This window comes from Dermacentor albipictus, chromosome 5 (genome assembly GCF_038994185.2).
Source record: "Dermacentor albipictus isolate Rhodes 1998 colony chromosome 5, USDA_Dalb.pri_finalv2, whole genome shotgun sequence".
Lineage (NCBI taxonomy): Eukaryota > Metazoa > Arthropoda > Arachnida > Ixodida > Ixodidae > Dermacentor > Dermacentor albipictus.
Genome location: NC_091825.1, coordinates 137,915,061 through 137,940,639, shown reverse-complemented (window position 1 = coordinate 137,940,639; position 25,579 = coordinate 137,915,061). Strand labels below are relative to the sequence as shown.

General features: G+C 45.9%; 1 protein-coding gene across 2 annotated transcripts; it reads right to left on the bottom strand.

The window, feature by feature from the left end:
* Positions 1-25,579, bottom strand: LOC135909320 (medium-chain acyl-CoA ligase ACSF2, mitochondrial-like). 2 transcript variants are annotated; one of them, XM_065441261.1, is made up of 16 exons: positions 25,288-25,579; positions 20,762-20,930; positions 15,593-15,721; positions 14,908-14,961; positions 13,068-13,186; positions 12,493-12,540; positions 11,128-11,245; positions 10,724-10,816; positions 8,020-8,168; positions 5,637-5,728; positions 3,399-3,475; positions 2,525-2,632; positions 1,766-1,911; positions 736-877; positions 518-628; positions 2-263 (listed from the first exon to the last, which is right to left on the bottom strand). In XM_065441261.1, exons 1-16 carry the CDS (start codon positions 25,383-25,385, stop codon positions 144-146), a joined length of 1,773 nt encoding a protein of 590 aa, XP_065297333.1. In that variant the 5' UTR covers positions 25,386-25,579; the 3' UTR covers positions 2-143. The 2 variants fall into 2 exon arrangements, with proteins under 2 accessions (XP_065297334.1, XP_065297333.1); XM_065441262.1 differs by lacking the exon at positions 14,908-14,961 and having other exon boundaries at positions 1-263.

Genomic DNA, 25,579 nt, shown 5'->3' with positions numbered 1-25,579 from the left:
AGGATTTCCCTACATTGTACTTAGAACGCAGCGTTACTTTTTTTTCCAGCACACTTTTCCGTACGATGCAATTAGTCACTTGTTTTTCCACACGAAGTCAACAACAACAACAACAACAAAAAGATGAGATTAGCGTGAGAAGTTCAGAGCTTTAACTTTTTCCGACTGTATTCTTTCATCTTGAACTTCTGTATCTTGCCCGAAATAGTTTTCGGAAACGTGTCCACAAATAGAATGTACTTCGGGGTCTTGAGGTCCCTTATCTGTAAAATAAGGACAGTATACTATAGAGTGCGCTCTGTAGTTGACAAGGGAAGATAATGAAAAAAACAAGTAGGAGTTAAAAAGTAGGCTGCATAAGTGTTTTTTCTCTCGCAGTGCTTTAAAATGAATCACGCGAACTAATAGAAAACCAGAGGCAGAAAAAGCAACCGACTCAGCTGTGGTATACAAAGGGGTCGCAGAACGTGCGTGTACTAAAATAAAAAGAAAATTTTCAATTTCTTCGATGCTGTACCCTTCCTTCGCAGAACGTCTTGACATCTTTTTCTGTCAAGCTTTTTCCCTGCTTCAATTTGATCCAGGCGCAGATTTCCTCGCCAAGTCTCTTGTCCGGTACGCCAACAACCTGAGGGAAACGCCAACAAGCAAAAACATTTTGCACAAACGAAAAAAAAATTTTTTTTTTTGGTACAGGCGTTTTGTGCGTCGAGAAAACCCTTAAAACAATATCACCTGAACTTCTTCTATGTCCGGGTGCGTGTAGAGGAACTCCTCTATCTCGAGCGGATAGACTTTCTCACCGCCACGGTATATGATGTCGTTGATGCGGCCACGGATGATCACGTGGCCGTCTTCAGTCAATATCGCTTGGTCCCTGCGCGATTTAGATCTTTTTCAGACGAACGGACGAACGGACGGACGGACGGACGGACGGACGGACGGACGGACGGACGGACGGACGGACAGACAGACAGACAGACAGACAGACAGACAGACAGGTAAACGATTTCGTGAGTGAGTGAGTGAGTGAGTGAGTGAGTGAGTGAGTGAGTGAGTGAGTGAGTGAGTGAGTGAGTGAGTGAGTGAGTGAGTGAGTGAGTGAGTGAGTGAGTGAGTGAGTGAGTGAGTGAGTGAGTGAGTGAGTGAGTGAGTGAGTGAGTGAGTGAGTGAGTGAGTGAGTGAGTGAGTGAGTGAGTGAGTGAAAACTTTTATTGAGTCTTTCAAGAGTATTACTTTCGGCCACCTTGGCTTCTTAAATTTAACGGAAATCCTTATCCATGAGCGTTTTTGAACTCCCTCTTCATAGGAATGTGGGTGCCGTGGCTGGTAATACGAATTGGCTCGTTCAAATGAGCCTAACTAAAGCTTGTTTTCGACCATATCGAACAGGCCAGTATAATTTCGTCTAACACAGGCTACTGTGTAAGCCCTAGCACTAAAAAGCAGCGAAGTTATATTTATCGTCGACTTGGTCCTCGTGATTACTTTCAGAATCTTCCAGTATGGCGGTTTGACCGAGGCCTTTCGTGGATGGCTGCATGAGAACAGTAACATACCGCAATATATGCAATAGGTGTATGTAGACTCAGCGAGCAGCTTAACGCTAGAAAAAGCTGCGCGGTTTGAAATTGACCATTCTGCACAGCGTCCACCCTCCAATTCACATTATGTTGGACGAAGGACCGGCAAACTAAGATTGATTGGTCAAACTATGCTGGTGTATTCTTCAGCCGCCTGTAGTTCATTTTGTCTTGAGGCTTACCCGGTGTGATACCACTTGTCGCGCACCGCCTCCTTCGTCACGTCAGGCTGGTTGCAGTACTCGATGAAGACGAGGTAACCGCGAGCACACAGCTCACCACGGGAGCCCAAGGGAACGATGTTGTTATTGGCGTCCACCACCTTCACCTAGACGCGCCACAAAAACGAATCTCTTTACGGGAAGCGAATGGCTCTCGCTTCCAAGGTGTCCGCCAGGGCAGCGCCACGTGGCGTCATTGATTTCGAAAGCGTAAAGTTTCGAAATATACGATACCATTTTCGTCACTGCAAAGTTCTAAACATCACACTGCGGCAAACGTGAAGCACTTGTATGAATGGTACTATCATAGTTTATGTTACGCCCAATTAGGGCGACATTCTGATCAACGACGGCAACAACTTTCTGGCCATTAAATATGTGGACATAATGAGTGATCTGCGAACACCTGCAGAATAACTTCAGGCTATTCGCGTCTAAATATTTCTGGTAAGAAAAAATCGAGCATCTAAATCGAAATTCTTTCCACTTACTCTGGGCCAACTCTGGGCAAGTCGTGTCGCTTGTTACATCCCTCCGAGATGGAATTTCAGCCGTACATGTCGCCTCGGTGTCACCTATAGCCAGCCTAACAGTATAGAGAATGCTAACATCCCTCAAAACGCGAAGTTCGGTTTTGACAGGCGTGCTATGACCATTGTTCATCGCAGAAAAAAAAACAGAAGGGTGTAACTGGCCACCCACACCAGTTCCGGGCGTTACCTCAACGTGATCTAGCGGCTTTCCCACTGTGTGAATCCATTTTTCCAGTGGCTCGTCGGGAGTGGAAGCCGTAATGACTGGGCTGCATTCTGTCGAGCCGTAACATACCTGCAGAGAAGTCGCCCACGAAGGGAGGCCCCGAGAGAGAGAGAAGAGAGAGAGAGAGAGAGCACGCCGTTACAATTTGTTGCAAGAACTCTAAGCATGGGCTCTATTGAAGACATTCCACCATTTTCTTTGAGGCGTGACGTAGGCACGACGCGTACAAAATGGCGCTGACGGTCCCGATTTGTTTTCGTAACGTGACGCAAGCTTGAAGTTTCGCCTAAGAAACTGTAATGCAGGCACCGAACCTAAAGTTCTTGATAAAGCAAAATAATTTTCCTCCCCAGTAAAAATAAAGCAGCTAGCTTTATTGCTTGCGAACAATAATGACAGAAATCACTGCGAGATATTATGAAACAGAAGTCAGATTCGCCTGATCTATCTCGCTCATTGCGAGTCAGAGGTACGCTGGAAAGGATGCGAAATGTTTAAGAGTGTACTTTTATTTATTTTTTCCTATTAACGGATCGACTTTGTTACCCAACAGTAGCAATCATCATCAACTTTGTGTTAACTTCCTTTATTCGGTGCTTTGCCCTTGCTGCTTACTTGTCAGGGATGCTATATGTGACACTGCAAGACGCGCATCGTATTTCTGACGGGGAAGTACCGGGCGCAGAGCGTTAAGGAAACGACTTAATTACGGAATATTGATGACGACTATCACTGCTGGACAGGATTACGTCCTAAAGTGTGTACAGCATTTTTTAAAGCTGGTATATAAATGAATCTCGCGACACTTTCAGCCACCTTCGGAGCCCATACGTACGCAGAGCCCTTTGGTGTTCAGTCGCTCCATGGAATTCTTGATCACTTCGGGTGGACAAGGCGCACCGGCCATGATACCTGAAATACAGCCGGGCAGTACTATAAATGTCATACAGTTATCTATACAGGGTGTCCCACGTAACTTTAGCAAACTTTCTAAATACAGAAGTGCCACGTAGTGGAACAGAACTAAGGTAATGTTGTTTGCCGTCGCTTGGATATACTCAGATTATTTCTAGAATCCTGCCTAATTATATAATTAGACGCAAATAATCAATCGACTTCTTAAATATTGTAATTAGATTAAAATTGCCAACGAGAAAATTGTAGAGCATCATGAAAAATTACCGATACAGCTTGCTGTTGCTCAATACTTGCTGCATAAAAGTGTTTTTCCGAGCGTCAAAAAAGCCCGCAAATATGCGCAAAGTTGCAGTGCGACTGGCTGCTCAAGGAATTTTTCGTGTATTCGCAGGCTTCTTTCAAGCTCGGGAAATCACTTTTATGTAGCACATATCGAGCAACAGAAAACTGTATCAGGAGTTTTTCATGTTGCGCTACAATTTTCTCATTGACACTTTTCATGTTAGGATAGTTGAGAAGTTGATTAATTATTTAAGACTAATAATCTAATTAGGCGAAATGCAAAAAAAATAATCTGAATATCTCCAAGCGACGGCAACCAATATTACCTTGATTCTGCCCAGCTATGTGGCATTTGCATATCTTTTAAGTTTGGCTGTAGAGTTACTTGGGACACCCTGTATATCTGTAGACACTACACTCGAACACAAGCTTTCGACAGCGCTATAGCGTGTCAAAAAAGGAGTGGACAGATGCGTATGCCAGTCACACATCCTTCCTTTTAATGAAAGCAACTATCGTTATTGTGCTCATGACAACGTTCTGCATGCCTGTTCCGTGTGCCTGGCAATGTCTGTTTTGCAAGAGACAATTGCCACCTGGCAAAAGTATGCCCGCATATTGTGAATACAGTAATAATCATCTGCCGATGTAGTCAGCGCTGTTTTGTGCATGGCGCCTAGTATTATTTATACCACGTTTTTTTTCTTTCTTGGTTTTCGTTCGAACAAAAATTCTTAAAACTCCCAAGGAACACATTGCGCAATTCGAGCTGAAGTTTTCGCGTGGATTATATCCGAAGATACGGGCATTATTTAAGCGGCAAATCGTAATGTCCACGTGGATAAATAAAGATATTCACTTACTAAGTTTTTTAAATTTTTCACTTGAGCACACATGTTCGAATTGCGAAATCGAAGCTGAGCAGTGGTGAAGTTACGTCTGCTTAGCATAAATCCTAAGACTAGCATCACTTTCGGTATATCCGTTCCCGAAATCTTATAAATAGACGCATTGGCATTACATTTAAGATGATCCCGAACTGCTTTACACATGCTTTTGAGAAACTTGGCTGGAATGACAATGTATCTTGTAGCACACTTCAAGGCCGCAGATGTCGAAAGTGTGACTAATCTTACGATTTATGCTAAGCAAACTTCACACCTGTTCAGTTTTTATTAATGAATCGTTTAATTAGGCGCTGGGACAATGGACATTCAGATTTTGCATGCAGGTTATTTCCACCTCCTCCATAAACGCGCCTGAAAAGGCGCAATAACAGACAGACGAAAAAAAAAAAGAAAGTTCTACCTAAAAAAAGGGGGGGGGGGGAACAATTGCTCTTTTTTTTTCGGCGACTTATTGTAAGCAGCCACTAAATACAATAGGTAAAATCTTGCTTCAGTGAACAATTACGCAGCAGACTAAAATTTAGGTTGCGTTTGCATCAACATGCAGGAGTACCTTTAGCTCAAGTTCCTTGCTAACATGCACTAAATAGCGCTGGATGAAAACCCTGTTTGTAAGTATAGACGCTAACGCGTATAAAATATTCCTTGCAGCTCCGGATACGAAATCGGTATCATGCGGGCTTCTTTCTGTGAGGTACCGAGGTTTTCTGGTAATATTGTTATGAGCTAGTTGTCTTGCGGATGCAGAAGAAGATAGCGGACAAAAGAAGGAAGAGGTGAAGTCTATCGTCCGCCATCCCACTTTTAGCCTCCTTGTACATAGTGTAAATAAACCCCCTTTTCTGCACCCCGTAACAATGTGTAAAAGAAAAGCCTTTTCTACACGCCTGTAAAACTCAGGTTACCGTATTACCCGAGTCGAGTTACGCTGAGTATACTGTCATAATGCGTGACGCTTGTTTTACCTTTGCGCACAGATGAAACGTCGTAAGATGAATTATTGAGATGGTGTAACAAGTCGATGTACATGGTCGGCGTTCCATATATCGCAGTACACCTGCGTAGTGTCCAGAGAGAGAATAAAGAAATAAATTTTTATTGGCTCTAAATTTCATAGTGAAATATACCTGAGATTTCCAAGCTCTCAATGCTAATTTTGGGGCAAAATCTGAAGGTGCTTCATATGTCTTTCTTTTTTTCACGGAAGCTTTTTAGCATCTTTTGACTATGTGTGTTATAAGTTCGAAGTCGTTTTTTTCTTTTAAGGTATCAGCGGTGATGGCTCTTACCACGTTGAAGGAATAGTCCTTATATATATATGGTGTCCCATCGCTAGGCAAACTGTTCAATGAAAAAAGAGATTAAAAAAAGCCGGTGCAAGATACAATTTTATGGATTAAAGTGTTCGGTCGGCACACTTTTGACGATTAAGAGTCATAGGTTTCTTAATTGTGTCTTGCACCGTGTTCTTTTTAACGTTTTTTTTTCTATGCGTAAGCACTTATATGCTTACCCAACGAGAAAACCGTCCGTCCGTCTGCCCTTCCCGTAAGACGACCGATTTCAAGTTAGCGCCCGCAGCAGCGAAACGAATTCACCTTCGTGCTGGCTCTCACTTCAACGCGATCGAATCGGCGGGAACACCGCGCGTCTCCAACGCTAAGTAAGCGGCGAGAACACAACGCACGAAGCTATCAGCGGTCAGCACTCTGTCAGCGTCCCGGATCGCCTTCAAGGCACGGTCCGCGTGGCGGTACCACCGGGCGAATACGCCTGGTCACGGTTCATAAGGGTTCGACGCAGATGGATAAGGCGCTAAAGATCGATAAACATTAAAATGATCGGAACGTCATCAGCGCACCTGGCGCAGCCACCTGCAGTACTTTGCTTGCGTCATTAATGTTCCTTGCTGTGCCGTGCACACCAGTTCGTGTCGCCGCAGCGCTGTCGTTTGTACTCGTCGGATAAAGTTTCATAGCATTGATAATTGCACCGGGCTGCGTAGAGATGAGCAAGTGGCCCAATGCTTACGCAAACTTAGAAAACTTCCAACGGAGTTTCTGTCGGAATTTTTTTTTTCGTTGAAAAGCTTGGATAACGTTAGCCGGACACACGGTACAGCCTCACATAGAAAATAAAAAAAAAACAGGAAAAAACAAAGAAGCATAAGAAAACAGATACAAGCGCATATTTATTACGCAGCTTTTTTCAGCGCTAACTTTATTTGGGACCATCAATTAGCACAATACCTTAATCCAATATAACTTCAGCTACTGCAAAATAAGGCAGCAAAGTTAATTATGCCGCGGTAATTTCGATATAGAAGGATGTTTGCTCTTCTTCTTATAAACGGCAGGCACCATGCGTAGCAGTTATGTGCGCCGAGCACTGTAGCCGTGAGGCATACCGCTCTAGCGCTGCGCACAGTATACCATGGTGTCATATACCCTGCCGACCTTTCTAACCTCCACAACCACCCCCTACTTATATAGTTACTGCATATGCTAACATTTGGCAGCATATACTGTAACTATAATCACACGCGACCTGAGAGGGTGGTGCCGCACTAAGATGTTAAGGTGCTGTCAAATGAGAGACCAGCTTGAGCAGAACTGGTTATCACCACTTGAATGTTTGAAAAGCCTAAGCATTGTACTAAGTATGGACAGGTGGATATTATCAGCGTCCTCTTTGGGTTGTGGCGGATGCCAACAAGTTCTGTTTTTTTTTTACCTCTCCTCTACGCTTATTACCGGTCTTTAAGACCGATGGTCCTTTTGAACGAAGCATCAAACCTGATAAATGATTATTTTAAATTTAAATATATTTCAATTCCCTGAATGCGCTGAATTTTATATTTATTCCAATTCCAATTTATTGCAATTTGTACCTGCTAAAGGTTATAAACATTTCTTTTATCAATGCTCTGCTTGTCAACAACAAACTATATCCATATGTCTCCTTCGTCTTCTTTTTTTTTTTTCGTCAGCGGCGCAAGCTGATATATAGCTTCTTTTATTATTATTATTATTGTTGTTGTATACTGTGCAAGTTAAACTGCATTTCTTCGGTATTCACGAGAATGTCAACCGTCGCCTGCCGCTGCGTGCCGTCAAGGGGAAAGGCACCTCGTTAAGCACTATCGCTTTTTTCCCCACCTCTTCCATCTTAACGTATTATTGGAGATAAATTATATTGTATTGTATTGTATTGTTTAGTATTGTATTATGCGAGCCTCACGCAGTGCCAAAACGATCTAGCTCTTTTTCACGGATTTCTTTCGAAAGCTTCTGTGCGCAGCTGTATATACGTGACTGCGAGGTTAAATGCGAATTCGAGGCACCACACCTGTGCTTTGCGATGGCCTCGAGGCCGGCGACCGCGCTGAATTCGGGCGACGGCATCACGACTGTGGAACCGAACACGGCCGCTGCCAGGGTGCCCAAGACGCAGCCGAAGCAGTGGATCAATGGAACGTTCAGGCATATTATATCGTCCTTGAAACAAAAATTAACAAGGAATGGAGATACTTACGCATCGCATACACCAGGAACAGTACGACATACACTTTACATTTGAAAACATATTTTGAAGCGCGGCACCAAGGAATGAACGAATTAACTTACGAGGAAAGCCACAATGTAGAGATACACACATAAGAGCGAACTCTGCAGCCCGTTAGATCGCAGCAAAATGCTGCAATAAGAGGACTATACGGGTCACTTGATAAAAAATAAATCATGAAGAGAAACAACTTCACGAGTACGTAAAACTGGGCTGGTTGGCATATCTTCCATGTGAGCAAGCACACACGAACACGTGATCGAACACGTCGGCGCCCTACGTGTGGGTCAGCGTTTGTGGTGATGCTCGTGGACAGAAGCTTCGCAGTTTGCTCGGACCCAGGATTGCCGCCTGGACCCGGCACAGCCTCGACCCCAACTCAGCTAATCAGGATGTAATGCAGACATTTGCAGCTAACATCGATTTGAAGTGCAGGAAACAGAAACATAATTATCAAGGCGAGTTTTGGATATGCGAAGTCAAAGTTGAAGTGGAATAACATTTTCCCCATCCACACATTTCTCTGCAGCACGCTTTTTGAGGACTGTGAGGACATATGCCTCAAAGCATATGTCGCCTTGAAGAAGACAAGTCCCCTCGTCGAGAGAGAGAGAGAGAAAAAACTTTATTGCTCAGTTAATCGGAGTTATGGCAGGTCTGGGTGGGGCCCTCAGTCCAGGGCTCCACTGGCTCTTGCGGCTCGCTGAGCTTGGTCCAGGAGGGCCAACTGGCTCCCCTGATCCTCGCTTGCGAGTAGTGCCTCCCACTGCCGTACGAAGTCTGTGACGCTTAGAAAAGGTGAATTGACGTTGCTTGGCCGAGCCGTACATTCCCACGTTATGTGGGCCAGCGTGGGTTTCGCGCCGCACCACGGGCAGGTGTCTGTGTAATATGTCGGGTGCTGCTTGTGTAAGAGGTTTAGGTACGGGTATGAATTGGTTTGTATGCGACGCCAGTCTTGGGCTTGTCTTCTATTTAGTTTGCAGTGCGGAGGGCCGTAGGTCCGTCTCTCCCTCCTCTGATTCTCTAATATGTCGCGCACTGCGGACAGTGGTTCCTCTAGGGTTCTGGCCGCTGCTCGGTCGTTGCTTCCTCGAGCTATGCGGTCTGCCCTTTCGTTCCCGTCGAGTCCGTTGTGCGCGGGGCACCATGTAATGCCGTGGTCAAGGTCCAGTCGTGAGCCGAGTATTCTTTGGGCGCTGCGCGGTAGCATTCCCCGCATAAAGAGTCGACACGCTGCCTGCGAGTCTGTAAGCACGTGAGCCGACTGACCCTTAAAGTCGGCGTCTCGTATCGCCAGCGCTATTGCCGCTGCCTCTGCTGTGCATACCGAGGTAGTCTTAACCGTAGCGGTTATCGTGGTGACTCTATTGGTTGCGGCGATCGCGTAGAAGTCCCTGCGAGTGGTTGCACTCGCGTCCGTGTAGTAGACGGCCGGATCCTTGCCGAATCGCTTCTGCAGAGTCCTCGTCCTGGCCTGTCTGCGGGAAGCGTTGGCTCATGCTTTGGATAAAGTTATCCGTATCTGCGTACGAGTGTGCGTGGTTCATGTGGCCGCGCACTTGGAAGTTCCCCATACTGATATGACAGTATAATCAACTGGCACGAAAATTCGACAAAACACGTTATGTCGCTATAGGTGCCTTCACTATCATGAGGACGACATGGCGCGAGTTCACGTCGGTACGAGCATTTTTCATTGTGAAGTTTTATGAAACTGTTCGACAAAGACAATCACAATATATATATATATATATATATATATATATATATATATATATATATATATATATATATATATATATATATATATATATATATATATATATATATTGAAGAGCACTCGGATTACGAACACTGCGGCTTTAGTTTATATTGCTTGGATGAAGGCCATAATTTCCTTAACTTAACATGCACAATAAAATCCTCAGTACATTCTCATATTTCACACTTGTTGCGAAATAGCCGTAGCACAGGGACGTATTTTGTAGCCATCCATAAATTTTGTTATCCTTCTTTTCATAAGTGGCCGATCCCAAGTGGTAACGACGACATCAACGATAATGGTGTTGCCCAGCAAAACGGTGACCAAGGGCGAAAGAAACAGAAATTGAAATAGATCGTCGCAGAATACGGCTCCATGGTCCGTATTTTATGACCATCTATTTCATTTTCTATTCTACTTGCCCTCGGTCATTGAGTCGCACAAATCCGCGCCCCCATTATTACCATGATGAGCAGGGAGCTGTTGACACGATAAAAATAAAACAAGAGAAAAATGACCCTCACAACTGCGCCCCAGGTGTCCAGAACGTCAGCTATCATTACTACTTACGCATCCACGGTTGTCCTGGACTATCATCTAGAATTTAGCGACTGTTAATTGACCTTATATAACAGCATACGGTGAGTATTGAATGCCGGCCCTCGGGCCACTAAACACCTCACATTAATTCATTGAATGTCATACATACTTATTTGAACTTACCTGGTCAAGCTTCGCCACGTGTCCGCAAGAGTTAGCGTTGTTAACAATACTGAAATGCGAAAGCAAGGCACCTTTTGGCTTTCCCGTCGTGCCCTGGAAAAACTTCAAGAAATCAGCTGGAACACAGTACATATGTTCTATAACTGAATTTTCCATATGCTCGATAACATATGTTCCGTAAGTGAACAGCAGATAATGGTCGCTACAGTGTTCAGCCTATTATTTCCTGTTAGGTGGACGACAAAGAAAACGAAACGATTCACACAAAATCAGCTCAATTGATAGATAAATTATTGGATCGTGAGCTAATCCTGTGGGAACGCTGACAAAGCCTGTAAATAGGGCTACTCAAAGTTAACGTCGGTGCAGATATCGCCCTATTAAAGAATGTATGGTTTACTCACGCAAGTGAACTGCACGTTGACGGGTGAGTCGAAGCGTATCTGTTGGGCTATCAAATCGACGGCGGCGTAATCCTTCGCGGTTGCTTGCGCCAGAAGGTCATCATATCTTATGGTCCCGCTGTAATAAGGAACACCGCAGATAATCCATAAACGCCTTCGTTGTTAGCTATTCGAGCGTAAGCAGAAAAATAGCTTAGGAAAGTGACAAATATTGCGGCTATGGGAACAGGCAATGAAGCGAATTAACGTGGTTACTTAACGCGTTATAGTATTTTCCTGGTGTTGTGAAGTTGAGCAATCCACACTATAATTGTTACGAACAGTTTCAACAGGCTTAATGTATGTACTGTGTCACGATAGCAATAATAAGTGAGCACACCATATATATACGCCGAACAACTTGAAAGGATTGTTTACTTGGCATTTTTTACTTGTTTTTTTTTCCCCGCGGTACCTGAAGGCTCAAGATCTCTAAGCCCAAGCGACAAATACTAGCAAGCGTCAGATTTCCCTAAATAGTTAACTATAATATTGATTTCTACGAACTAGTTTCGGTCTCGATTGGTACCCAGGAGGAAGGTGCGTCATGACGTCATGATACGCTGAGTCGCTCCGTTCCTCCGATTGGCTCCCTTACGCGAGCGCCGCCAGAAGAAATGCGCGTATCACTTTAGTTCATTTTTTTATGAGCAACGTCATTACATAGCCTTATATGTGGTGTCCAAATCATAGTGTCTATGACGTGTTTAGGCTCCGCAATCACTTTCGGCGCATGCAATTAGTATTTTAGATTTAGTAATTAGATCTGCTTCTGTTGCCCACATCGGGCCGTCATTGAGGCGTAGATTTGGACAGTACTTGTTGCTACATGACGCCAGCAAAGTTTTTGTTGTCTCATGACGTCACGATAATGTCGGTCAAGCCAGGTTGGACATTTAAAGAGTAACGTCGCTATCAACTTGTTTTATAACTATAAGTATTTCCTAATCTTGACATTCGTTATGCTTTTGCGTGAAAGAAGCGTGCGGTATAGAATCTCTTCAACCTTGAAAATATGTCATCGAACACGGATGTGTTTATCTATATATCCATGCTGTGAACCGCGCTTCAAGGAATTTCAGACTGACGAAATAGCGGCCAACCGAAGGGAGCACAAAATTTGCGTTTCTTGGTACACCGTTTGTTTCTGTTACTTCGGACTCTCTGCTATTGTGTCCGACACTCAGCCTTCTCAGTGACGTTCACAGCAGGTTATGCCCTGTAACTAGACCAGACTTCTCTCTGTAATGACCTGCAATTAGCGCCACAAAGACTCGCATGCGAGTGGCGCGAAATGTAGGCTATGAAATAAAAAGCTATGCTTACGGTTTTGCTTCGTCCCCGAGCAGGATAACGTACTTCAAGAGCGGAAGTCTGAAAAAAAGAAAATAAAATAAACCGCGATACTGTTTGAAGTAGAACGAAGGACAATATAGCCCATTCTCTCGCTCAAAAGAAAAGAGAAAAAAATAGTCGTATGCCCTGTAACACACATGCCCAATAATTCTATGTAAGATTATTATACAAGTTTTTATGCTGGGGTCCCAGATAAAAACCCATACGTTCTCATTGGCGATTGGCGTTGCTTACAGTCACGTTACTGCAATTTTCCTTTTTAAACGCTGGCGCCTGTGCCGGAATGAACCTTCCATTTCGATATAGAAATTTCCATTTAGACTTGGGTGCTGCGTCCTTGTCATTATTTCCCTGCTTGTGTCCTCGTACCCTCTGCGCATTAATTACAACGAACTCATTCCGACTTGCCCAATTCGCAGTAATTCTGCTCGCAATAATGTCTAACAGGAAGGAGGACAGCCGCTTTCCCTACTGTTGACGAACCCTTGCGGAAGGTCTTTGACGCGTAGGTGAAAAAATTATGCCGCACCACCACGTACGCGTACCTCTCGCACTTGAGTTCGCCCGGGCTACAGCGCTCGAGCTCGGGAGCTATCTGCAGCAGCATGGAATAGTAGTCCTGGCAGGCGAACTTCTCCGACAGGATGACGGCCTCGCAGTTGACCTGCGTCACGCTTTGGTTAGTTCGCCCTAACCTTGCGCTCAATCTGGCTTTGCCCAACTTGAGCAGCCAAGCAGAACAAGAAACGAGAGCTTTTTTATGCCGAACCGTTGAGCGCGTTACCACGACGAGCAAGTTTTAACCTTCCTTCAAGAGGGAAAGGGACCCTTATATTAGCATCTGAAAAGACGGAGCTGGTCAACAGATAGGCTGGACGTAAAGTTCACACGAGAGTGAATGTAGTGCAAGAAATACTACTCGGCGCATATGCGCACGTTCCTGTAGAGTTTCCTACCCGCAGTGGTTGCTTTGCTTAGTGGCTATGGTGTTGGACTGCTAAACACGAGGTCGCGGGATCGAATCGCGGCCACGGCGGCCGCATTTCGATGGGGGCGAAATGCGAAAACACCCGTGTGCTTAGATTTAGGTGCACGTTAAAGAACCCCAGGTGGTCCAAATTTCCGGAGTCCCGCTACGGCGTGCCCCGTAATCAGAAAGTGGTTTTGGCACGTCAAACCCCATAATAGATGGAGCTCTGGCGCTGCAATCGTTGAGCCACCATGGGATATATAGGAAATACATGGATCTGTCTAATCTTCATGCTTGTAGATTCAGACGTTTTCGTTGAACCGTATATTACGCTTTCTATGCATTCATTGTCATACATTTGAGAGCAATCGATACTTCTTTAAGTGCAAAAGACGCTGCGAACACGCACAAGCGCTACTAAATGCATCGGCTTAGCTTGTCGAGGTGGCCAAATCGAAACGCGCCAAGTGTCTCAAGGCACTGGCTTGCCGGCGATAAATTCATAAGCGACATATTCATTCACATTCTTATGTCGCTTGTTCATGCATGCGTCCGTGGCGTAATGGTTTCATTATCTTGCGTCTGTGCCAAAGGTCTCGTGTTCGAATCCTGCCATCGGACCGCTTTAATGATGCTTACTACCTTACTTAGTGAACTGTTGAAAATGACGAGTTTACGAAACCGTTTGAAGCCAAAAGAACGAAGTTTAGGCAAATCCATGCACTTTCCATAATTACCATGCTGGCTCAACCGCTCCCATTGCAGTTCCCATGGACACTAGCTCCATATTTCCCTATAGTAATTATTGTATGAAACTCTATGCACACGTTTGGATATAATCCACTCATCCCGAGGAATTGTTGCTTCAAAAACGGATCCGCGGTATCCTCTAATATTTCTAAGTGCTTCGACTGGTTAGACGCCCCTGCATAATTAAGCGTGCACCACCTCTTAGCGACACGGGCACTTTGCACTCCGTCCTTATTCGAATGCCAGCCTCAACCGGCATTCGAATCCTCACAAAAGTTAAAATAAAGATTGGTCGTATTTATACTGACTTTCTGTTGCCTTCCATGGACTTCCTATTGAAATACCATTCCGTATCTCACATTATGTCTTTAAGGGATTCGCAACGGTTAAATGAGCAAATATTCTATCGGCCACGACATTTCGCTGATGTATGTGTCAATATCGCCTCAGTATTCATTAATATTTCCTTTACGTTCTCTGCTCAAGGTCATCCAGTATGACTGCAATGCTGGCAAGCCTGCAAACTTGCAAGACAGAGACGCGCTGTGCAAGATTTTGAATCGTACAGCCGGGGGGCCCTGCGTATGCATCGATCGCCAAACGTAACGTGCAGTCGTAACATTTATCCGAAGAGCGATGCCCGGTAGGGCACGAAAGAAACTCACAAGTCCCAAGCAGTACTCCAACTCCGGCACTTGATACGCTGTATTAACGTTTACCTGCACAAAGTAGCACGAAAAGGTGAACTGCGATAAAATGTTGCGGCGAGACTTTTCAAGTATATATAGCGCTCGAATTGTATCTCAATTCAGCACGTGGCTTAGCACATCTGTCTGCGAATAAGCTCTTCTTTGGACGCTAGACTTCTTTACTCGTTATTGACGAAGCCCAGTTGATGCCCATGATAGTTGAACACCTAATGGTTCTAGTTTAATACAGCCAATTCTGGGTTCCGTTGGTGGTTACAAACTTGGGCGATAAATACGGCTTGAGCAGCAACAGCAATGAGGGCAAAAACACCTGCCCGTGCCTTTGTGACAATGACCTCCCTGTTCGGACCACCACAGTTTTGTTCAAAGCCTGCGAGCTTTTTAGCCTTTCGTCTTCTTGGTTTCGTTTCAAAGCAGGATTTACGCTTCGGGCGACATTCTGTAATTCACAAACGGCCTATACGATGTTTGTTCTTGACGTTGACGTGGCTTTCGTAATTCAATACAACATCTAAAGAACGCCAAAGTGAGCATTATTAAAAGACAGGGAAAACATCAGCGTTGCATAATCTGTACTCAGCACACAGACGTTCTTGCATCAATTTTACTTGCGGTTACTAAACGCTATTGCGTGACTCACAAGGACGAGCCCAGCCTTGGCTGATGCAAACTGCACGACCGGCCACTCGTAGATGTTGGACGACACAATGCCAATCCTGGCGCCCAGCCGCAGGCGGAGGGATGCCAGGGCGGCTGCCAAGTCGTCGACCTAAAAAAGAAAGCGACACCGGCGTTTTTTCTTTTCCCCAAATTTTCCTAATGCGGAAACTTTTTCTTTCTTTATTTATTTATTGTTTGCCTGGTAACTCTAGCAGGCTTCATCTCAGCACACACAGCCGCCGTGGTTGCTCAGTGGCTATGGTGCTGGGCTGCTGAGTACGAGGTCGCGTGATCGAATCCCGGCCACGGCGGCCGCATTTCTATGGAGGCGAAATGCGAAAACACCCGTGTACTTAGATTTGGGTGCACGTTAAAAAAAACCAGGTGGTCGAAATTTCCGGAGTCCTCCACTACGGCGTGCCTCATAATCAGAAAGTAGTTTTGGCACGTTAAACCCCATAATTTCATCTTAGCACATTTTACGGTACTGACGTCATCGATGGCGCACATAACTGAAAACGATTTAAAGAAACACTGACTCTACAACTTTTCCCAACCGCACACTAATAGATAGCGTCCAAATCCACGCCCCAGTGACAGCTCCCTCCTAATGACAGACGCCAATCTCGAAGGCTATGTTCTTGCGGGCTGCAAGTGCCAGAAGTGTTTGCATAATTCGGAAACATGCGATAAAAAGTAAAACTATAGGGTTTTACGTGCCAGAACCACGATCTGATTAGGAGGCACGCCGTAGCGGGGGACTGCGGAATAACTTGGACCACCAGGGGATCTTTAAAGGGCACCTAAATCTAAGTACACGGCGTGTTTTCGCCTCCAACGAAACATGGCCGCCTGGTCGAGCTTTGATCCCGCGATCTCGAAGTTAGCAGCCCAACACCATAGCCACTAAGCAACCACCGGGGTAAGTAAACATGCGATAGCCGCCACGTCTCAGGAGTCACCTGTTTGCTATCTTTCGGCGCACTGCGGCTAAGCAAAATTTTGCCAACCGTGAATATCGTGTTTCCAATGACAATTCGGATTTCTCTCTTACGTCGTGTGGCTATGGTAGTGCGCACTGACTGCACCATGTGCTAAGTCGTATTTGCTTCCTCCTCCGCGATAATTACACGTACGACAGTACACGCATACTGGGCTGTCATCTCACTGCCTAAATTTCACTTGAGAAAATTTACTCAGTAGAGAGATTTTATTGATGGCAAAGACAGGGAGGTCGACCTGAGCTAGTGCGCTCTAGTCTTCTGCTCTTAACTGGGGAAGAAAGAAGGGGAGTGAAAGTGCTGCGATGGATGGTGATAATAAGTGGAGAGTTCTTATGTACGTTAGACAGCGGCTTTACTAGAGCCGCTCACCTGGTTTCGTGTCATGCAGAAACTTCAACAGCGCATTATTTAGTCAACGTTTTCAGCATGTACGATTGACGAGGGTGACGGAGAGGCTACCCCCCATCGTGACATCAGCACACACCCACTACACCTGTTACCGCTCTGTACTTGCGCTTATGTCGATTATCGATTGTTATTACAGATGACGATTCTTGTTTGGGGCGAGATAAGCCCCAAAGGGTGTATACTCACATCATCATCATCATCAGCCTGGTTACGCCCACTGCAGGGCAAAGGCCTCTCCCATATTTCTCCAACAACCCCGGTCATGTACTAATTGTGGCCATGCCGTCCCTGCAAACTTCTTAATCTCATCCGCCCACCTAACTTTCTGCCGTCCCCTGCTACGCTTCCCATCCCTTGGAATCCAGTCCGTAACCCTTAATGACCATCGGTTATCTTCCCTCCTCATTACATGTCCTGCCCATGCCCATTTCTTTTTCTTGATTTCAACTAAGATGTCAATAACTCGCGTTTGTTCCCTCACCCAATCTGCTCTTTTCTTATCCCTTAACGTTACACCTATCATTCTTCTTTCCATAGCTCGTTGCGTCGTCCTCAATTTGAGTAGAACCCTTTTCGTAAGCCTCCAGGTTTCTGCCCCGTAGGTGAGTACTGGTAAGACACAGCTATTATACACTTTTCTCTTGAGGGATAATGGCAACCTGCTGTTCATGATCTGAGAATGCCTGCCAAACGCACCCCAGCCCATTCTTATTCTTCTGATTATTTCTGTCTCATGATCCGGATCCGCAGTCACTACCTGCCCTAAGTAGATGTATTCCCTTACGACTTCCAGTGCCTCGCTGCCTATTGTAAACTGCTGTTCTCTTCCGAGACTGTTAAACATTACTTTAGTTTTCTGCAGATTAATTTTTAGACCCACTCTTCTGCTTTGCCTCTCCAGGTCAGTGAGCATGCATTGCAGTTGGTCCCTTGAGTTACTAAGCAAGGCAATATCATCAGCGAATCGCAAGTTACTAAGGTATTCTCCATTAACTTTTATCCCCATGTCTTCCCAATCCAGGTCTCTGAATACCTCCTGTAAACACGCTGTGAATAGCATTGGAGAGATCGTATCTCCCTGCCTTACGCCTTTCTTTATTGGGATTTTGTTGCTTTCTTTATGGAGGACTATGGTGGCTGTGGAGTCGCTATAGATATTTTTCAGTATTTTTACATATGGCTCGTCTACACCCTGATTCCGTAATGCCTCCATGACTGCTGAGGTTTCGACAGAATCAAATGCTTTCTCGTAATCAATGAAAGCTATATATAAGGGTTGGTTATATTCCGCACATTTGTCTATCACCTGATTGATAGTGTGAATATGATCTATTGTTGAGTAGCCTTTACGGAATCCTGCCTGGTCCTTTGCTTGACAGAAGTCTAAGGTGTTCCTGATTCTATTTGCGATTACCTTAGTAAATAGTTTGTAGGCAACGGACAGTAATCTGATTGGTCTATAATTTTTCAAGTCTTTGGCGTCCCCTTTCTTATGGATTAGGATTATGTTAGCATTTTTCCAAGATTCCGGTACGCTCGACGTTATGAGGCATTGCGTATACAGGGTGGCCAGTTTCTCTAGAACAATCTGCCCACCATCCTTCAACAAATCTGCTGTTACCTGATCCTCCCCAGCTGCCTTCCCCCTTTGCATATCTCCCAAGGCTTTCTTTACTTCTTCCGGCATTACCTGTGGGATTTCGAATTCCTCTAGACTATTTTCTCTTCCATTATCGTCGTGGGTGGCATTGGTACTGTACAAATCTCTATAGAACTCCTCAGCCACTTGTACTATCTCATCCATATTAGTAATGATATTGCCGGCTTTGTCTCTTAACGCATACATCTGATTATTGCCAATTCCTAGTTTCTTCTTCACTGTTTTTAGGCTTCCTCCGTTCCTGAGAGCATGTTCACTTCTATCCATATTATACTTCCTTATGTCAGCTGTCTTACGCCTGTTGATTAACTTCGAAAGTTCTGCCAGTTCTATTCTAGCTGTAGGGTTAGAGGCTTTCATACATTGGCGTTTCTTGATCAGATCTTTCGTCTCCTGCGATAGTTTACTGGTATCCTGCCTAACGGAGTTACCACCGACTTCCATTGCACACTCCTTAATGATGTCCACAAGATTGTCGTTCATTGCTTCAACACTAAGGTCCTCTTCCTGAGTTAAAGCCGAATACCTGTTCTGTAGCTTGATCTGGAATTGTTATATTTTCCCTCTTACCATATAACTCATTGATCGGCTTCTTATGTACCAGTTTCTTCCGTTCCCTTCTCAGGTCTAGGCTAATTCGAGTTCTTACCATCCTGTGGTCACTGCAGCGCACCTTGCCGAGCACGTCCACATCTTTTATGATGCCAGGGTTAGCGCAGAGTACGAAGTCTATTTCATTTCTAATCTCGCCGTTCGGGCCCCTCCACGTCCACTTTCGGCTATCCCGTTTGCGGAAGAAGGTATTCATTATCCTCATATTATTCTGTTCCGCAAACTCTACCAATAACTCCCCCCTGATATTCCTAGTTCCTATGCCATATTCCCCCACTGCCTTGTCTCCAGCCTGCTTTTTGCCTACCTTGGCATTAAAGTCACCCATTAGTATAGTGTATTTAGTTTTCACTCTACCCATCGCCGATTCAACGTCTTCATAGAAGCTTTCAACTTCCTGGTCATCATGACTGGATGTAGGGGCGTAGACCTGTACAATCTTCATTTCGTACCTCTTATTAAGTTTCACAACAAGACCTGCCACCCTCTCGTTAATGCTATAGAATTCCTGTATGTTACCAGCTATATTCTTATTAATCAGGAATCCGACGCCTAGTTCCCTTCTCTCTGCTAAGCCCCGGTAGCACAGGACGTGCCCGCTTTTTAGCACTGTATATGCTTTTTTTGGCCTCCTAACTTCGCTGAGCCCTATTATATCCCATTTACTGCCCTCTAATTCCTCCAATAGCACTGCTAGACTCGCCTCACTAGATAACGTTCTAGCGTTAAACGTTGCCAGGTTCATATTCCAATGGCGGACTGTCCGGAGCCAGTGATTCTTAGCACCCTCTGCAGCGTCGCAGGTCTGACCGCCGCCGTGGTCAGTTGCTTCGCAGCTGCTGGGGACTGAGGGCCGGGGTTTGATTGTGTTGTTCATACTCACAGTGTATTATTAAATAGTCCGCGGGACTCCGATACAAAGAAAAAGGAATTCGCGATCACGTGGTTGCTTGCTTCCTTGCTTGTTTGCAATGGGCATTTATCCCAGTGCGCTGAGACAAACTAAAGCAAAGAATCGATCTGCTCACGCTAACGTGTAGTTTTTTTGCAATTTACAGATATGGTCTTCAAGGATTCTTTGACCGGAGACCAAAACGAATCTTCGTCGAGAGCCAGCACGAACGTACGCACGAACAAAGCAAAAACAAGATTCAGCTCGGAAACAAAGAAATCAAGCGCATGAGCCACAAGCCAGATAAGTCAAATAAGAGTTTAAAAATTGCGACGGTTGATTAGCAAACCTTGAGTAGTTTAACCCCACCACGCAGCCACAACATCTATAACTGTTACGATTTCAAATCATGTTCGAACTTTTGTTCCCAGGATCTCATTCCGTGATTCAAATCACGCGAGTGGTGACGTCGGTTCCGCTGCAGATGACTGCCATAAAGTCGCTGTATGAACCAAGACATGAAGCTCCTATACTATACGCGGTAAAAAAGACTCTGCAGACATGTTCACTTACGTCGAGCTTGTACTGCACGTAGGTCTTGCTGATTTCTTGGTGGCAAGATATGATTGCCACATTGTCACCCATAGTGTCGGCGGCTCTGTCGATCACCTCGCCAACTGTTAGCGGCAGCAGCGGGACGTCGCCCGGAGCATGGTAGTAGCTTAGGCGGGAAGTCTTTCGCCTGCGAAATAATGGTGAACATTTTTTAGAGACCAGCTCTTAGGCGCCCGTTCCTGCGGCGAGCGTCAGAGTCCCTCGTAACGAGCGAACGAGCACAGCGAAGGATGAAAGAGCGAACGCGGGGCGAAGCGGGGGATGAAAAACGGCGATGGCGAAGAGAGCGCGAAGAGGAAAGCGGAGGAGGAGGGTATGGCGAAAGCGTGAGAAGAAAAGCGTAGTGCCGCGCAAGACGGGCTTTGCGGCGACGATGACTACGAGATGGCGCCGTAGTAGCACGCATCGTCTATATGAAAACAAAGCGTTGCATGAGCGGAGGTCTGTCGGCGGCGGCTAACATATGAGTCGCGCCCACGCGTCACCCACGAGCTGCCTCTCGCGTTCTCCCGATTAGCGAGAAAGTCGCGCCCCGCAGTGCTCCGTTTGCAACGTGCCGCACGAGACATTGTTCGCGCCAGCCAATATATCGAGAGAAAAGAAAACACATATAGAGTTTGGCCCAGAGTTCGCATTAGGGAGTATTGTGATCGTCGGTGAATTTTTTCGTTCTATCACTCTCTGCGCGGTCCTTAACTTGTTCTCGAGCTTCTTTGTTAACCTCCACGTTTCTGGCCCAAATGTGGGACAGAACGACAACTGCAACAAAACAACAATGACGGCGCAACTGCGTGACGGCACGCAGGTCGTGGACTCTGCATGGAATCTTTGGGTGGACAAAACAGAGTTTTATATTCAAGCAACTTCTGCCAAGGAGACATGAAGCTAACGAACATGATGTTGATACTCGTGACACACGCCGTGAAAGCTGGAGAAGACGATGGCTAAGAGATGGCGCTAGAGTAGCGCGCGTCACCTGTTCACCGATGCTGCCACCGATGCCGTATATGAATGCAAAGCGCTGCGTGAGCGCAGATCTGTCTGCGGCTGCTGCTGCCAATGGCGCCCACACGTCATCCATGCGCTGCCTCTCGCGATCTCAAGATTAGCGAGGCAGTCGCGCCGCACTGCGCTCCGTTTGCAACGTGCCGCAGGAGACAGATTGTCCGCGCCAGCAATTATATCGCGAAATGAAAACACGTGTAGAGCTGCGCTCAAATTTCGCATTAGGGAGTGTCGTCGGCGAATTTTGTTATCACCGGCATTCATCGCGAACAAGCTGGCCACCAATTTCCTTAACTAGGCGAAGGAATTTTCTCGGCGCTGAGTACATTACAAAAATCGTTTGGTACACCACAGACTTATACTTCGCTTCAGACATCATGTGCAACGCTGTGGAGGCTAGAGAGATTTTTGCAGTGGCTGCGTTCGCACCTAGAAATAGTTCGATGTTTTGCCAGCGAAGTTGTTTATGGCTAGGCTTCCGTGCATTTTTGCGCTGTGCCAAAAAGAACAACTTTCGTCATCAGCAATTACTGATACACCCTTTACTAAGCAAAAAAGTCTCACCCCTCTCTCTCTCTATATATATATAGTCGTCCGCGCAGATGTGTAGAAAGGTGTGTGCGCACCTTTCGGCACAACGAACTCTGATCAAGACAATAAATGTGTTCGTACCTTCAAAATTCTGTGCCACCTGAATGCCGCGTGCTAAACAGCTTCGCTAGTCATCCACCTTCATAGAGTGGAATGGTTCATGATATTTTTACGGCAACTGTGCTAAACTGCTCTTAATATAGGCTCATTAACGAATGGAAAAACGTTTTAATCCTTCGAAACAAATAAACTGGGGTATACGCTATTAAAATGGTGTTCTAAATCAATTTGCTTTTTGTTGTTTTTCTGTGCGGATTCTTTATTTGCAACCCATCGCGGGGAGCTTCACACGCGTTGCAACAGAACTGCTTGTTGGCCCAGTTGGTGCTTGCTAAAAGACATGTTTCTTGCCGGAAGTTAAAACACACGCAAAAGGAAGTCACATAAAAACAACACCCGCACACACATGTTGGTGTTGTCTTTATGTGTCTTCCTTTTGTGTGTGTTTTAACTTGCGGCAAAAAACATTTCTTCACATGCGCCGCGAAGCATGAATGAAGCGCGCAGCGAAGCCCTGACGGAACGCGCGGAGTGACACATTTTCGTGACCGAACCACTTGCGAAGCTTCTACAGCGCTGCACCTCTCGATGTCTGAAAGGATAACGCGTGTGGCAGGTGACACGTGATGCCAGTGAGCTAACCGGTACGCTATAGTGCCGGCTACTTTCAGGCAGGTGAAAGCAGTGGTCGCTTTGGACATGACTATCGTATCGTAGTACGAGCAGATACGTATTTCGTGCGACATGGCAACAATTCCTGTAATTACAAGAAAGCCATGTGAATAAGGAACCGTAGACTTCTTGAATCCCCTTTTGGCACAAACAAAGCCCTGGTCAATTTCTTCAGTAATAACTTGTTATCTACAGTATCCTTGTCATTCACTGAAGCAATAACTAGGCCCTCACTTTTTTCTGGCTCAAAAGTGCAAGAAACATCGCGCACAGCAGGAAAGATTGAAATAACATTAGGCCGTGTGGGACCTACGCGGCCTAATTTAGTGTCTATATATCCCGATTGCAGAGGCAATGTGACCCTAGATCTGACCTGCATTGACACTGTTTTCTACATATGCTGTTAAGCGCGCTTCCCACAGAGTCTGATGCCGAAGTGTTAAGGCGCTCAAGACAGCGACACGACGTTTCTGCTATTCAACGCCTTTTTTTCACCGGCGTTTTCTCGCGTTGCGTCTTTTGGCGTCGTCGCATGAACGCCGCAAGTGAGAGCGTCGGGCCACACGAGCGGCACGCGGATCAACGCCGATTGGTCTGCGATCATCGAGCCGGTTGCGCCGGCAGCGGAGAGATCTGGCGACGTCAGGTGACGCCGGGTCACGAAACGCTAGAAAACGCCGGAAAACGCTGAACGTGACGGCCTCTAGCGTTATTATTTGCCGACTGTCTGGCGCTCGCGGAGGCATTCGGAGTCAGCGTCTGTGTTGTCATTCTCGTTCTCCTTGTGTCTCTGTTTCCTGCGTCTAGCGTTTCAAACCGTGGTTTCGTTGCGGCATGTGTCTCAGCGCCATGCTTACAGAAAATACAGGAAGCGTGGTGGGGAGACATATATAACAAACATTCGGCTATCTCACGTAAGTTATGACTTGCAGCATGCACTGTTCGCACATGCAAGAGTCAGTTCTCTTGAAACAAGGTATAAGTTCTCTTGTAGCCAAGGTATAAGCTTAGAATAAATAGATTTCAACTAAGATGTCATTAACTCGCGTTTGTTCCGTCACCCAATCTGCTCTTTTCTTATCCCTTAACGTTACACCTATCATTCTTTCCATAGCTCGTTGCGTCGTCCTCAATTTGAGTAGAACCCTTTTAGTAAGCCTCCAGGTTTCTGCCCCGTAGGTGAGTACTGGTAAGACACAGCTATTATATACTTTTTTCTTGAGGGATAATGGCAACCTGCTGTTCATGATCTGAGAATGCCTGCCAAACGCACCCCAGCCCATTCTTATTCTTCTGATTATTTCCGTCTCATGATCCGGATCCGCCGTCACTACCTGCCCTAAGTAGATGTATTCCCTTACGACTTCCAGTTCCTCGCTGCCTATTGTAAATTGCTGGTAAGCTTAGGGCGTAAAAATGGACTCCGAGACATGAGGTGACGTCGCGCCTGAAGTAAGCCGGAAACCATGCACGCATGGAGACCTCCACGCATGGAGTTGGTGCGCAAAAGTTGCACCGTGCATTGAAGTGGCGGCGTTGATGACTCACTGTTTGTGTGTGGTGCGAGCCGATATTAGAGAGTTACGTGTTCGAGACGTTCAACGCCTACACTCCGCGAGACTATATGCGTTGACCCAATGGCGGCTGTAGACGTGGATGCGGAGATGATCTGCTCTCGAAACACCGAAACTGCTGCCCCTGTCTCGGTCCACGGCATCAACAATTTTACTATAAAAAATAAGCAGACCTTGCACCAAAAATGTTTACAATCAAGTCGAAGCCACTCGCTCCTCACTCGTACATAATTTACCTTGGTTATTAGTTTCACCATTACACTGCAATGTTCTCGTACTTGTGTTTGAATCTGAAGAAAGCTCAAATTTCGGCGGTCGTAAAAGCGAATAGGCAATAATTGTGCATATGAAAACCGCACCACATACGCGGACACCGGTGCTAATAGTTAGCGACATTATGCAGCGCTAAGGCACAATTACAAAGAAGAGACACAAAACACGTCACAGGCGTCTCTTCTTCCTAACATGTGCCTTGGCGCTACATCATGTCGGCGAGCAAACACCAACTAGCTCGACAAGTACTTCTACAGTGGTAATGCGCCACGACAGAAGGCGACGCTGAAGATAAATGAATACTCCCACCGTGCGACGGGGAGAGCTTTTGCTCGCCTCTTCAGCATAGGCCGGGTCAGGGCTGGCGATAGCGTCTGCGCAGCACGCCGACAGCACCACTGAAGCATCGTAGCGCTGCAACGCTGCCTTCGATGGACCCGGCGACGATGGCACGAATGGAGCGAATGGCTCAAAGGTGAGGGCCTCTCTGACTTGAGTGCAAGACTGCACGCGAAGCCCCGCTGTGCCAAGGACAGCAAACGTATGTATTTTCCCGGCACTTGACCGCTACGGCGACTGGGCCACAAAGCGGGGCAACTGC